A 13,967-nucleotide genomic window follows, 5' to 3' on the forward strand; every position below is an offset into this window, starting at 1 on the left:
GTTAGAGAGAGTGAATCTCTCTAAGTCCTAAAGAATTTTAACATAACAGGAAAGAAAATCTTAAAGTCAGACTTCTAGAGTTTCTTTAACATTAAGGGGCAAAGGGGGTGTTGAATTTTAGATTTATTCCTCTATTTACAGAGGTGAGTCTGCTTAAAAAATAAGGTAGGGTTGCTTAGAAAATCAGCATATACAAATTAGGTCAGGTTTTATCCCTAAAATATCGAATCTGATGGGTCTAGATCCGAGCTAATTGTATTTGGACCCAATTTAAAATCTATGCCAATTGGCACTATGGAAGTGCCGATTGGCACTATTGGAGTGCTAGAACTTCTCTGTGCTCGCCCCAGTTTCTTCTTCTTGTACGTTTTAAACTCTTTTTTGGGCGTTTTTTCAAGTTAGGAATCGTATTTTGATGTATTTTGAATTTGTATTATTAATAAAATCAATTTAAACTTGATAATTAAATCTTTAAAAATAATTATCTCAGAGATAATTATCTTTAAAACTTAATCGTAAATCCAATTTCAACGTTATCAGACTATTTATTTTATTCTATGCAACCAAACTTATTTTTAATCAAAATCACCAACCAATCACATATATTTATTTAGTTAATTTTAATTATCGACTAATCAAAATTAATTTCAATTAATCACACGTGATCTGCTTCACTCAATAAATGCATGCAGACTATGAAAACTTGATCTTATGATATCTTTCAATCTGACGATCCGATTTGAAAATTGAATGTATTATTGTAATCATTAGAATCTCAAGATCATTTTATGATATGTGATGAATGATTTAATACATAAAATACAATTATAATTTTTGGGTACTTAGAATGATCATTTCAGTCATCTTCCAAAATTAAATTGTGAGTGCAAAATTAAGTGTCTACAACAAGAAATATATATTGACGAACTCTCATATTCAATTAGTCATCCACAATCATTTTTTGATATCTATTAAATCTATGTAATTATAGTAAAACAATCTCAATATATATATAGATATAACTTTAAGATGTCTCTTAAGGGATAAGAGATAAGGCTATAATAATAGATACATTCCAAGTAAACTTTTCATCGTCCAAACTTTAAGTTCGAATCAAACTTTATTTGTAACAAAATATATATATATTTTTTAAAGCTAAAATACAAAACTCATTTCCTATGTTTCATCGAAATTCATTTTAGTGTTTAATTTTTTTTTTTTTGCTTTTTGTTTAATTTAGTCTTCAAAATTTTAAATTTATTTAATTAAGGGCATCTTGACCGGGGCCAAACAAAGGAGTCCATTCAAGTAGACATTTGACATTTGTCATTGCCTTGTAAAAATGGCATTATAAACCGAACTTTAGGAAGGCTGAACACAGGTGTGCAAGAGTTCAACGGAGCGGTGTTTGGCAGCAGAGCAGTAAGTAAATGTTGCATGCGTCGTTGCCTAAGCCTACATGTATAAACCAAACTCTAATCACCGTTCTTGATCAATGCAAATCAATGCACGAGCTTAAGCAAATTTATGCTCTCATAACCACTATTGGCCTCTCCCAAGATGACCCTTTTGTATCAAAAATTCTTTCTTTCTCTGCACTATCTGATTGGGGTGACATCAATTACTCTCACCGGCTATTTTCACAACTTCACAATCCAAAAACCTTCTATTGGAACACAATCATCAGAGGCTACTCGAACAGCAAAAACCCCAATCCTTCTGTATCAGTTTTTATTAAAATGTTGCGAGTTGGGGTCTCCCCGGATTACTTGACGTACCCTTTTCTTGTAAAGGCTTCCGCACGCCTTTTGAAGCTGGAGCTCGGTGCGGCAGTTCATACCCATGTCCTGAAAACTGGGTTTGAGTCTGATAGGTTTATTCAAAACTCTTTGATTCATATGTATGCTACTTGCAGGGATATCAGATATGCACGCATAGTATTCGATGGAATGCTTACAAGAAACTTGGTTTCATGGAATGCAATGTTGGATGGGTATGCCAAATGTGGGGATGTGATATCTGCGAGGAGAGTGTTTGAATCGATGCCAGAGAGGGATGTTGTGTCGTGGAGCTCTTTGATTGATGGTTATGTTAAGAGTGGGGAGTACCAGGAGGCTATCGTTGTGTTTGAAAAAATGTGTGCTGCTGCTTCGGGAACCAAGGCCAATGAGGTGACTATGGTGAGTGTTCTGTGTGCTTGTGCTCACTTAGGTGCACTTGAGCAGGGGAGGATGATGCATCAGTATGTTATCGATAATGGGTTGCCTTTAACTTTAGTCTTGCAAACATCTCTTGTGGACATGTATGCCAAATGTGGGGCGATACCAGAGGCTTTGAATGTGTTTCATGGGGTTCCAATGAGTCGTACTGATGTTTTGATCTGGAATGCAATAATTGGAGGTCTTGCAACACATGGATTGGTCAAAGAGTCACTTGAATTGTTCACCGAAATGCAAATTGTTGGGGTCACCCCGGATGAGATCACATACCTGTGCTTGCTAACTGCTTGTGCTCATGGAGGATTAGTAAAGAAAGCTTGGCATTTCATTGATTGTCTTGTTAAACATGGCATCACACCTAAGAGTGAGCACTATGCTTGCTTGGTAGATGTGCTGGCTCGTGCTGGTCAAGTAGCAGAGGCATATCAATTTATAAGTCAAATGCCCGTGGAGCCAACAGCTTCAATGTTAGGTGCTCTACTAAGTGGGTGTATGAACCATGGAAAATTAGATCTTGCTGAAATAGTTGGGAGGAAGCTTATAGAGCTGGAGCCAGATCATGATGGTAGATATGTTGGCCTGTCAAATATTTATGCAGCTGAGAAGCGCTGGGATGATGCAAGAACCATGAGAGATGCCATGTTGAGGAGAGGGGTGAAGAAATCTCCTGGTTTTAGTTTTGTGGAGATATTTGGAAACCTTCATAGGTTCATAGCTCATGATAAAATACATCCTGATTCTGAAAAAATTTATGTGATGCTGGCGTTTATTATAAGCCAAATTCAACATGATACCAATTATGAAAATCTAGAAAATTGTTTGTATGATATGAAAGATGTTTGAGTATTTTGCTCTTCTTCTGCATAACAAATCTAGTTCATAAAACTTTTATTATTTATCAGATATTTTATGTGATTATTGAGAAAAAACTAAAATTTTCTTGGTAAAGGGATTTGATAGATGATCTTTTGAGTAAAATGCTATGCCGCTATGCTGCTTGCAAGTTCAGACTTGATAGGGGGAGCGGAGAAGGTTAAATGAAGCCTTCCCTACATTTGATCTTTCGTCCCTCATTCTTTTAAGAACCAAGCTCATGTTTTGGGTCTTCACCCAAGAACTTAAAGGATTGTCCAATCATATACTCTGGTACTTCCTGTACTTCCTGTAGGACGTAAAAAAATGAAGCTCCACTTTGCACAAAAAATTCATCATTAAAATTGTACAAAATGCATGTCAGTGGTGGACTAACAGCATTTTGAGTGGGTGTGTGTTAGTGTCAAGAGAATGTATTATGAATTCTCAGTTCCATGTGAGACACACAGATTTGGGTGGTGACGTAAAATAAAAACAAAAATTGGTGACCAATGGAACAAAGCACCTTTCATTGGCACTGGCATGAGGTGAGGGACACTACTTGTGAAATGGTAATTGGATGCTCGAAAGGATTCATCATTTGTACATAACCATACCCAAGTTACCATGGAGAAAATTGTGTGTGATGATCACGTACGGTTGCTCAACTCAACCGGATATACAAATTACAAACCCTGTTTACTTTCAAAGTATTATAGCAAATTATAAAAGTATAGGTCGAAAGATAGGGTAGGCAAAACTATGCAACTGATACCGACTCCAACAAAGCATCCACATATTCCTTAAGCTTCACTTTCGTAATTGCACCTTCCCTCCTGCTTTCTGGAACTTCCTCCCCATTCTTGAAGAGGATCAAAGTTGGCAATCCATAAACTTTGTACTCTTCAATTAGCCCTGGATTTGTATCATGATCTATTTTTACAACCCTCAATCTGTCTCCGTATTCCTAAAGTTATAAAATTACACATATTAATGAATAAATAATTAAATATAGAAATTACTCATAATATTTATGTAATTTGTCAATATTTATATAAAATTAATTGGGAAAAAATTAGTTTCCAAAAAAACATTGACATAAATACTTATTTATTAGTTGTAGAAGTAACATCAATCACATTCATTATCAATTTGTCATGTTGATTTGTGAATTTCATAGCAAATTCATTATCAATTTGTTATGTTAATTTGAAAATTTTTATAGTAAAATTTATAATAACTTCAATATTATTCATTAATCATTATATTACCATATGAGTAATTATTTAGCATGTAGTCCTTTCTCTTGTATATTAATAATGAATTATGCTAATTAAATTCATAATTATTTGTAGATGCCCATTTTTGACAACAAGCCCAATGGCAGAAAAAACCCAACAATAGGGGAAGGTGAGAGAAAAAGGTAAAAGTAAAGTAAATGAGACGTAGAAGCCCAAGAAAAGAGGTAATAAACCCAATGGGCCAACATGACAGGAATGACAGCCAGTAGGCACATGGGCACAATCAGATGTAAAAGTAAAATAAATGGGTCGTGAGAGCTCAAAGGAAGAAATAATAAATTCAATGGGCCAATATGGCAAGCCCATAGGCATGGCAAGAAAAGGAGCAACAAAAATGGAAGCCCAGCGGGCTGGACGAATAGGGGCTTCTGCCAAGACAATGTCCAGGCCCATGAAAGGAATAAAAGAGGCAATACAAGCCCAAGAGCCCACGCTCTTCACACCGTGAGGGATAGCATGAACGCAGGACATGCAGCAAAATGAGACAAGGCAAGAATGGCAGAAATTGTGTGGGAGTAAAAGAAGACCAACACAGAGGATAGTGGAACTCACACAAGGGTTGGAGCACTACCTACTTGTACCCAACCAATACAAGATAGGTGGGCCCTCAGTCAAGAGATTCAAAGGGTGTGGTTTGGTGGTGGGAAGAAAATGGGTCTATTTTAGAATTCTTGCCGAGGCTTTTTTTAGGGAAATGATGTTTCTTTACACTTTAACGTTGTAATTTTAGCCAATGTAGTTAGTTTTTCTTAATAAAGTATACCATATTCTTCTCAATTTTTTTTTTAAAAAAAAATGTTAGAATGAGTAATTATTTAGTATATGCTCCATTCTCTCATATGAACGAAGAATTTAACTAATTAAAACAATTATGGTCTACTATTAATGTGAGATAGAAGACAAAAAGATAAAATTTAGTTACAAAATTGGTTGTATCTTAAGATTACAACTTTAATGTATTTTTATTGTATCTTACGATTACAACTTTAATATATTTTTATTGGAGGTAAATTTTAACAAATACACCGTTAGGTTACATTTTCTTCTTATATCCTCCATGTTTAAAGATCAATAACTATGTCATCAATAAATTATTTAAATTGTAAGTTTTTTGCAATTTAAAATTATTCATAAAATGTAAGCTTATAAATTATATAATAAATAATATTCAATTAACACAAAATTCGATGCGTATTAATAACATAAAAAACAAGTAATTCAATAATTAGATTTTACAAATATGTAATAATGTGAATAATATTGAGTAAAATTATAATCTTCGTACAACTAATTTTGTACTTAAATTTTCGAAAGGAAAAAATATTACTACGACTGCCTCAACCATACTCTGCAAGTAGTGATTCTTTTGGGTTAGAATGGAGGTGATATTTTGTGTAACAATGCAAAAGGTAAATAAAAAATAGATAGATAAATTAAATACCTGGGCAATTGATTCGATAGCAGGGGAGATTAAGCGGCAGGGACCGCACCAATTGGCAACGAACTCCACAAGAACAAGACGGTCTGACTTCAACACCGCGTCCGAGAACTCCTTCTCCTTTATCTCCCTGATACCACCGCCACAACTTATTATTGTTGATGACTTATTATTACCAACAGCAGCAACTACTGTGTCAGCACAAGGATTTTTACGGAACCTAACTACTCTTCTTCTTTGGAGCTTCTTGAAGAAATAAGTGGTTGTTGAATTCAAGGTTATTGTTGAGGTAACCGTTCTAACAGGAAGGAGTGGTCTTGGAAATAATGTCGAATTTGAGAGAACAGTATCCATCGTCAAACTCAATCAGTTGGGCGAAACAGAGAAAGAGAGAGAATGGGATTAGAAGAGAAAGTGTGCGTGTGGGTGTGAGGAAGAAAATGGTGCTTGAGTTGTGGAGTGGAAGATGATTAGGAAAACTCTCATTTGATTTGCGGTCATAGGAATGTCACGTGGAGTCGAGCCTTTTGTGACTTGCAACAGATGTGGCATAGTTGGCCTTTTCTTTTCTTTTTTTTTCTTCCTCTCACAATCTAGAAAATACTAATCCCAACTATTCAACCGAATTATATCACGTATAAAGCAATTACTCTAGGAGCACTAGCATCGGCTCTAGCCCAAATGTCATTTTTCCACACCAAAACTTACTTTTTTTCTATTTTAACACATCATTACATCACACCTTTTATCTTAAGATTCCAACACATTAAAATATCTTAAAACAATATCCCTACAAAAAAAATATATAAACCAAAATATAAACTTAACAACCCACAGTCAACCACCATTGTGGCCACCACCAAACCACGATAACCCAACTAAAAACCCATCACAACTTGCAACACAACCAAATCGAAATCCACCACTAACACAGACCCGATGTGGATGCCCCAAGAATCGAATTTTTAGGTGGTATCGCATATTGGGTCCTTAGCGATTTGACTCTTTATGCGCTTGTGTCTCTTGGGTGAGATGTGTGTGAGCTCCTTTTTCTTATATTTATTTTAGGAATCGTCATTAACCATTAGTTTTGTATTAGGTGTGATTGGTCATCTATGGGTCTAATTAATTTTAAGTTACCTGATTAACTAAACCAACTTTAATGGTTTATTAATTAAGGTAAACCAAAAGTCTCAAACCAAAGATCTTAGACTCGGAAGTTTGGTTACGTGTGGAGAAAGTGTAAGCCACCTCACAGTGCCAATCCAAAGGATAGTACCCCATTTAATTTATTTCAAACATTATCCTTTTAGTGAAGAAATTAGATACACACACATGTGAGTATTTATTTACATTTAACATATCACGGGAATGTTTACATCGAAAAATATATACAATCAAAACATGTTAAATAAATATATAAATAGCATCTGAAGGATATTTACCACATAGCTAGAAATAATTTATGCAATAGCAAGTGTGTGAGTCCAATTTTCTTATTTTTATTTTAGGAGTTGCCATCAATCATTGGTTTTGTATTAGATGTGATTGGCCACCTATGGGTCAAACTCATTTTAAGTTACCTAATTAACTAAACCAATTTTATGGGTTTATTAATTAAGGTAAACCATAAGTGTCGAACCAAAGATCATGGACTCAAAAGTTTGGTTATGTGTGGGGAAGGGGTTAGGCACCCCATAACGCCTATCCAAATGATAGTACCCCATTTTAATTTATTTCAAACATTATTTTTTTTGTAAAGAAAAATATGACAATGGAAATTTTAAGTGCCAAAGAAAAGAAAGGGACTATACAAAGCTTGATTGGTTCCTATGGGTTCAATGGAATTAAACCATAGGTACAAATCCCCAAATATGCAATCCTAAGGAAAGTTTTAAACAACAATGCATGAGCAAGTTTGAAGATAATTTTTTCTTTGAAAACGTTAATTTCATATTGTAAGGTTAAATTTATTCAATCATGTGTTGGCTTTATTCCGTGCCAAATTTGCTTGTAATTTAGCAATTAGATACCCTGTATTTAGGTGGGATTTATGTAAGGGTTGTGTGTGAGAGAGTGTGAAGAAAACTCAAGCTGTGTGCAATTCAAAGGAGTCTCACGATTGGATCTCAAGACTGGCAAGTCGCCAGAATGGCACACGTGTGAAGCATGTAGGGGAGCTGAAGGGTCACGATAGCTAGAGCACTACAGGACAAAACTTCCAATCTGGCCAAGCAATTAGCTTGCAACTCAGACTCGCTACTCGTTCCAATCGCAAGGTTGAGTCATTAGAATGCCCTGTTTGATGAAAACTGACTTTTCGCATTCCTTATACACACTACTATAAATACCCTTATACCCACGAAATATAGAGAGCTTCCAAAGAGAATTTTGAGAGACCCTAGAGAAAACCAAGATTGACTCATCCACAATCTTTATCATTTGATTCTCCAAATTCCTCTACTCTCACCCTCTCCATTGACATATCCTTGAGAGGTACATTTGCCAAATTCTTATCTCACCATACCTATATCAGTGAGGAGGTGTTTTGGTGCTTGGGAAGTAGTTCAAAAAGGACCAATTCATTTGGTTGATGCAATGAGCTTATTGTGGGATCCGGTAAGCTAGAGAAGACAAGGTTCGGCGAAACCCTGTTGGAGTAAGAAGTTTGGAGGGCTTAAGTGCACTGGGTAAATTAGGCTTGGAGGGTCTTCTGCTATTCATGTATCCCAACTTCATTCTCTAGTGGATTATTGACCGCTTGGAGGGCGGCGGAGAGGTTTTTCACCGAGTACTTCAATTTCCTCTTCGATAACACATCGGCGTGTTATCTTTGTGTTTGCATCTCTCTTACCTTTCTCTTTACCTTTTAATTACTGTTGTATTTGTAATTAATTATGGTTTAGAGTGTGTTACCATTTTGATTATAGCTTATATTTCATATTCCATACATATACTGTTTGTTTATAAGCTTGTGTTGGTATTTTTGTAATTAGGGGTCTATTCGTTCATTAGTGTTACACTATTTGAACTTTCAATTGGTATCAGAGCAGGTTCACTTACTGTGGTTTCATTACCTAAGTGAGATCCTAGACTCCTCTTTGAGATGGATCGATCTCAATCGCTTAATGCTCCTTCATACTATTATGGGAGCAACTATGCATTTTGGAAAATCCGTATGAGAGCATTTCTATATTCCATTGATGAGAGTGTTTGGGATGCTGTAGAGATAGGATGGACTAGGCAGAAGGCTGCCAAATCCATATGGGATAAAACAGCTCTTGTAGCTGCTAATGCTAATAGCAAGGCTTTAAATGCTATTTTATGTGGTGTTTCCCCTGATGAGTTTCACAGGATTTCTCGTGTCACAATTGCCAAAGAAGCATGGAAAATCTTAGAGACGACCTATGAAGGCACCAAAAAGTGAAGGACACCAAGTTGCAAATACTTACCACATGCTTTGAGGAGCTGAAGATGAGTGAAGACGAGTCATTCGACTTATTTTATGGGAAGCTAAATGAAGTGGTGATCAGGAAATTCAACTTGGGAGAAAAGACGGAGGACTCCAAGACTGTGAGGAAGATCCTGCGATCATTGTCGGAGAGCTTTTGTGCAAAGGTCATTGCCATCAAAGAGAGCAAAGACCTTAATGAGATTAAAATTCAAGAACTCATTGGTTCTCTTCAAACGTATGAGCTATCTCTACCACCACAAAGGAAGAGCAAACCTTTTGCTCTAAAGACAATCAATGAGAGAGTAGAAGCTCAAGAATCCTCAGATAAGGATGAGGTCGAAAAAGATGTGGCGTATCTTGTTAAGAACTTCCGAAAGTTCTTAAAGTTCAAAAAGAATGGAAAGTTTGATGAGAAGGGAAAATTCCCAAATTCCTGGAGGAGAAAAAAGATTTCAAGAAGAAAGATGGGAAGGATTCTCAATCTTCTCAAGGAATCATGTGCTATGAATACAATGGTCATGGACATCTCAAGAAGGAGTGTTCCAACTATTTGAGAGGGAAGGGTAAAGTGTATGCAACTACCCTTAGTGACACAGACTCCTCTAATTCAGACTCGAAAGAAAGCTGTGATGGAGAGGGAAACTATTCCGCATTTATGACCATTGCTCTCATGCAATCTTTGGATGATTTGAGTGTGTTAGTGGAAGAAATTGGTGAGCACACTAAAGTGGAGTCGATGGGGATAGTAGAGGAATCTAATGATGATGAAGATGAAAGAACAATGGGATTAAAAGAATCCTATGATACTCTCATTGAGAAGACTGGTGAATATGCAAGAGTGGCTAGAGCAGCCATTAAGAAAATGAAAAGAGTAGAGCAAGATTACAAAAGTCTTATAGTGTGAAGTCGAGACGCTGAACGGAGAACTAACTGAAGCCTATTCAAAGACAAAGTTTCTTGAGCTTGAGGTGATTCAAGCTAATGCTAAAGTTGAGCAGGTTTCCTCCAAAAAGCTTGATGAAGTGCTTGCACATCAAAAGCCCTTTTCAGACAAAAGCGGCTTAGGATACACCAGAGAGGCTAGTTCAAGCACCACTGTGTCTAAGGAGATGAAGTTTGTTTAAGCAAAGGAACCAGTGGTAGCAACTTCAGCTATTGAAAAAGTGAAGTTTGACAAGAAGCCAAATGTGAGTGCTCAACGGGTTTTAACAAAGCCTCCTAACCCAGCAGTGGCTAAACTCAAGGCGAAAGGGAAATCTCTTCCGAAGTCACAAAGGGGACCGCAATCTCAACACTTTTGCCACCATTGTGGAATCCGAGGTCACACTAGACCCAATTGTCACAAGCTTTGAGCATTATAGAAAGGCAACTCTCAAAGGCCAAGTGGACAAAGAAATGACAAAGGGAACCTCAAGCAATCAAAAAGGGGAGAAGTTGAGTCTAATATTGGGGATATAATGAAGATGATAGACACCATCACTTCTTGCTTGGCAAACTTCACCCTTAGGTTTGAGAATCATAACTCAAGTGCCCAATCCTCTAAGGATATCACCCCAAACGCACGTGCCGTGTGGGTGAAGAAGGGTACACATGCTTAAACATTAGAACATGTCCATGCATCAATTCTTCCTATATGTTGTGGATTTGCTTGGTTGTTTTCTTTGTAATCATTCTAGCATGTTTGACAAATTTTTGTTTGTTTTCTTTTCTTGCTTTGAATGTTTTTTTTTTTTATCAATCTTTACTTGTTATTGTGTCAAAAATCCAAAAACATATAAAAAGTAGAAAATCCAAAAAGTTTGATCGACATTATTGTGTTTTGTCACACGCATGTTTTGCCTTGTACCTCCGTACAAATGGCTTTGTGCATTTACGAGCGTAGCTTGTTCTTTATACATTCATATCATTGTGGGAAAAATCTTGACATCTATGTGACTATTGTAAATAGATCTTCAAACTTGTCATGAATGATTAGTCAATGGTTTTGTTGATCTTGAGACTTGCATAGAGTTGTGCCTATATATCTTCCCACTCATTTATTCTTTTACTTAAAGAGCTTAACCAATGTAAATATCAAAATGAAAAGAGATAATGAGCTGCAAAAACCGTCGCACATACTAGTATTTGACTAGGAAAAAGGGAAAAGTGACTTTTATGATAATGTATGATGCCCCAAAAAGCCAAAGGCTTGTTTATCAAATTGAAATATCAAAATTTCAGGCATCGATCTCAAAATGAGATGTATTGATTCAAAAGGATCAAATGTTATGATGTGTATGAAGCCAAATTAAAAGCTTCAAAGTTATGTAATCAAGTTTTGTAGGAGGTCATATATGCATATTTCTATAATGGAGATTGGTCACTCTTCCTAGTGCTAATTGTGTATGTCTTGGTTGAATTGATCATTGAAATTTCATATTAGACTAAGGACTATCTCACATTTGATATCCACACACAATACACATGTCTATGTTCAGTGAATGTCTTATTCATTTGTGTGATTGTACTTGATTAAATGTGTTGCACATGCTAATCATATGTTGATCAAACACAAAGATTTTTGAGTGTTTTAATTGTTTTTGGAAAGTGTTTTTGTTTTGAAAATTTTCAAAATTTTCAAAAACTGTGCAACTCTGTTTTGGCGACTCACTCGCGAGTTAATCCAATCACATGTCCCCAGTCGTGAACTTACTTAGAAGCTTTTGCGACTCTCTGGCAAGTCAACTCCCTAGTCGTGAAAAAGACATAGAAAAATTTCAAATTTTCTGGGTTTTTGTCATCTTCGAGACTCAGTTTGGCGACTGGTTCGCGAGTGGAAGCTCCATTCGCGAGTTTACTCAAAATGATTCACGACTTCCTTCACGACTCACTCGTGAATGGACCTTCTACTCGCGAAAAACACTTAGACAAATTTTTCAAAATTTGTCACACAGGATTTTGGTGACTTGACCTGGTGACTTGGACGCAACTCATTTCAGTCGCGAAAAACGCATGTTTTGCTCAATGAGGGTTATTTCCAAGGCAGTTTTCAAAAACTTTTCATTTTTCCCTCGTATCTCGTGACTGTTCATCATCTTGTCTGCCTCTCCCACTTATAAAACCATCATTCTCACACACAAAACCTCCATTTTCTTCATCATTTGTTCGCCAATCTTCAAGAAAAGGTATGGGTTCTTTCTTTTACACAAAGTATTTCATATATCTTGCCCTTGATTTCTTGAATTGTGTATTTTTGTTGAGAATTGAAAATATGATGTTAGAATATGGTTTATTGATGTTTTGTTGAGTTTGATGTATGTTTTTTTGTTGGTTTCGGTAGTATAATGCCTACTCTATATGTTTTTCATGCTTGTTACTCATTTTCGTGCATTATACCATGTTTGTGTTGTGTTGTGCATATCATGTTCATGATAAAATGTCTCATTGACATTTTCTTGTGTTTCCGTGAATTTCATGGAATACAAAGGCTATAGGGATAATCATGTTTCTTTGATTTTGAAACATCATATGATTAAGTGTTTTTACACTTTGCCTTAATTTGCACACTTTTGCATCTGATGCACACACACACACTCTTTGACATGCTTGAGTGCTTATTGGCATGATTCTATCATGTTTTGATGAGTTATGTCTTCACATGTCATTTTTTTTACCTCTCAAAATCTCTATTTTTAAGGTTATAGTTCAATGTCCATCGTGTTGGTACTAACGTGTTACTAATCGATTTTGTTGTCATATTTTGTGCTCTGTTTTGTGGTACTTGCTGCTCTATTTTCTAAGATGACTCCAAAGAAGAAGACCACTGCACAACGCACTAACAAGAGGAAGAAAATGGACAATACTCGACTCCGCTCTATCCAACACTTTGAGAGATACAATCAGTTCTTTGAGAAGGCTCCAATCATCCTGGAGCGATTTGTGGACCTTGTTGATTTGAAGGACTACTTTATTCCAGGCTATTTTCAAGATAGAGGTTGGGAAAAGATTCTTGGTGATCTCCCTAGGGTTTGTGAACCATTAATTCGGGAATTCTATGCCAATGCTATTCTTCGAGAGGATGAAATAGACTATTGGATTAGAGGCCATGAGTTCATCATTGACATAAAGGACATTGATGAAGTTCTTGGCTTTGAGAATCTCCAACATGATTTTACTCACTACAAGGACAGAATGCTCTCCATAGAGACGGTTCAATCCCATATTGGTGGTGTTAGAGAAGGAAGATGCCTCAACGCAACTGCTTTTCCACCGGATTTGAGGTGTTTTACATACATCATGATGTTCAATCTATATCCAGTGAAGAAAATGACCACCATCAATAATGCTAGAGCCATTTTTTTGATGGAGCTTCATGAAAATACCTACATTGACTTTAGTGCTCATGCATTCTCCATCATTGCCAATGAAACAAGGACAACCTCAAAGGCAAAGCTTATCCTCCCTAGTCTACTCATGTGGCTCTTTCATGTAAAAGGTGTGGAAATTCCACAAGACATCAGCCTCATGCCTGCTCCTCCGGCCATTAATGCTCTAATAATTGCAAGAATCAAGGTTCATCCTCTAGGTGATGAAGAGGAGGGTGATCAAGCACAAGGAGAGCCTATGGACATCGAAACTAAAGTAGAAGGACAACCCTCAACTTCACGAAGTCATGGTAAAAGGAGCAGAGCCTCATCATCCTCAAAAGTGCCTTTATATGCATT

At 36.3% G+C, this 13,967-nt stretch overlaps 2 protein-coding genes across 2 annotated transcripts; one reads left to right on the forward strand and one right to left on the reverse strand.

Annotated features, from left to right (window-relative positions):
* Positions 1-1,342: 1,342 nt before the first annotated feature.
* On the forward strand, positions 1,343-3,098 carry LOC142627613 (pentatricopeptide repeat-containing protein At5g08305). The gene has a single exon (XM_075801486.1). It carries the CDS (start codon positions 1,431-1,433, stop codon positions 3,060-3,062), a length of 1,632 nt encoding a protein of 543 aa, XP_075657601.1. The 5' UTR covers positions 1,343-1,430; the 3' UTR covers positions 3,063-3,098.
* Positions 3,099-3,633: 535 nt separating this feature from the next.
* LOC142627361 (thioredoxin X, chloroplastic) lies at positions 3,634-6,322 on the reverse strand. The gene is made up of 2 exons (XM_075801205.1): positions 5,814-6,322; positions 3,634-4,038 (listed from the first exon to the last, which is right to left on the reverse strand). The coding sequence occupies exons 1-2, from the start codon at positions 6,162-6,164 to the stop codon at positions 3,832-3,834; spliced, it is 558 nt and encodes a 185-aa protein (XP_075657320.1). The 5' UTR covers positions 6,165-6,322; the 3' UTR covers positions 3,634-3,831.
* Between the last annotated feature and the right edge of the window lie 7,645 nt (positions 6,323-13,967).

This window comes from Castanea sativa, chromosome 3, assembly GCF_040712315.1.
Source record: "Castanea sativa cultivar Marrone di Chiusa Pesio chromosome 3, ASM4071231v1".
Taxonomy (NCBI): Eukaryota; Viridiplantae; Streptophyta; class Magnoliopsida; order Fagales; family Fagaceae; genus Castanea; species Castanea sativa.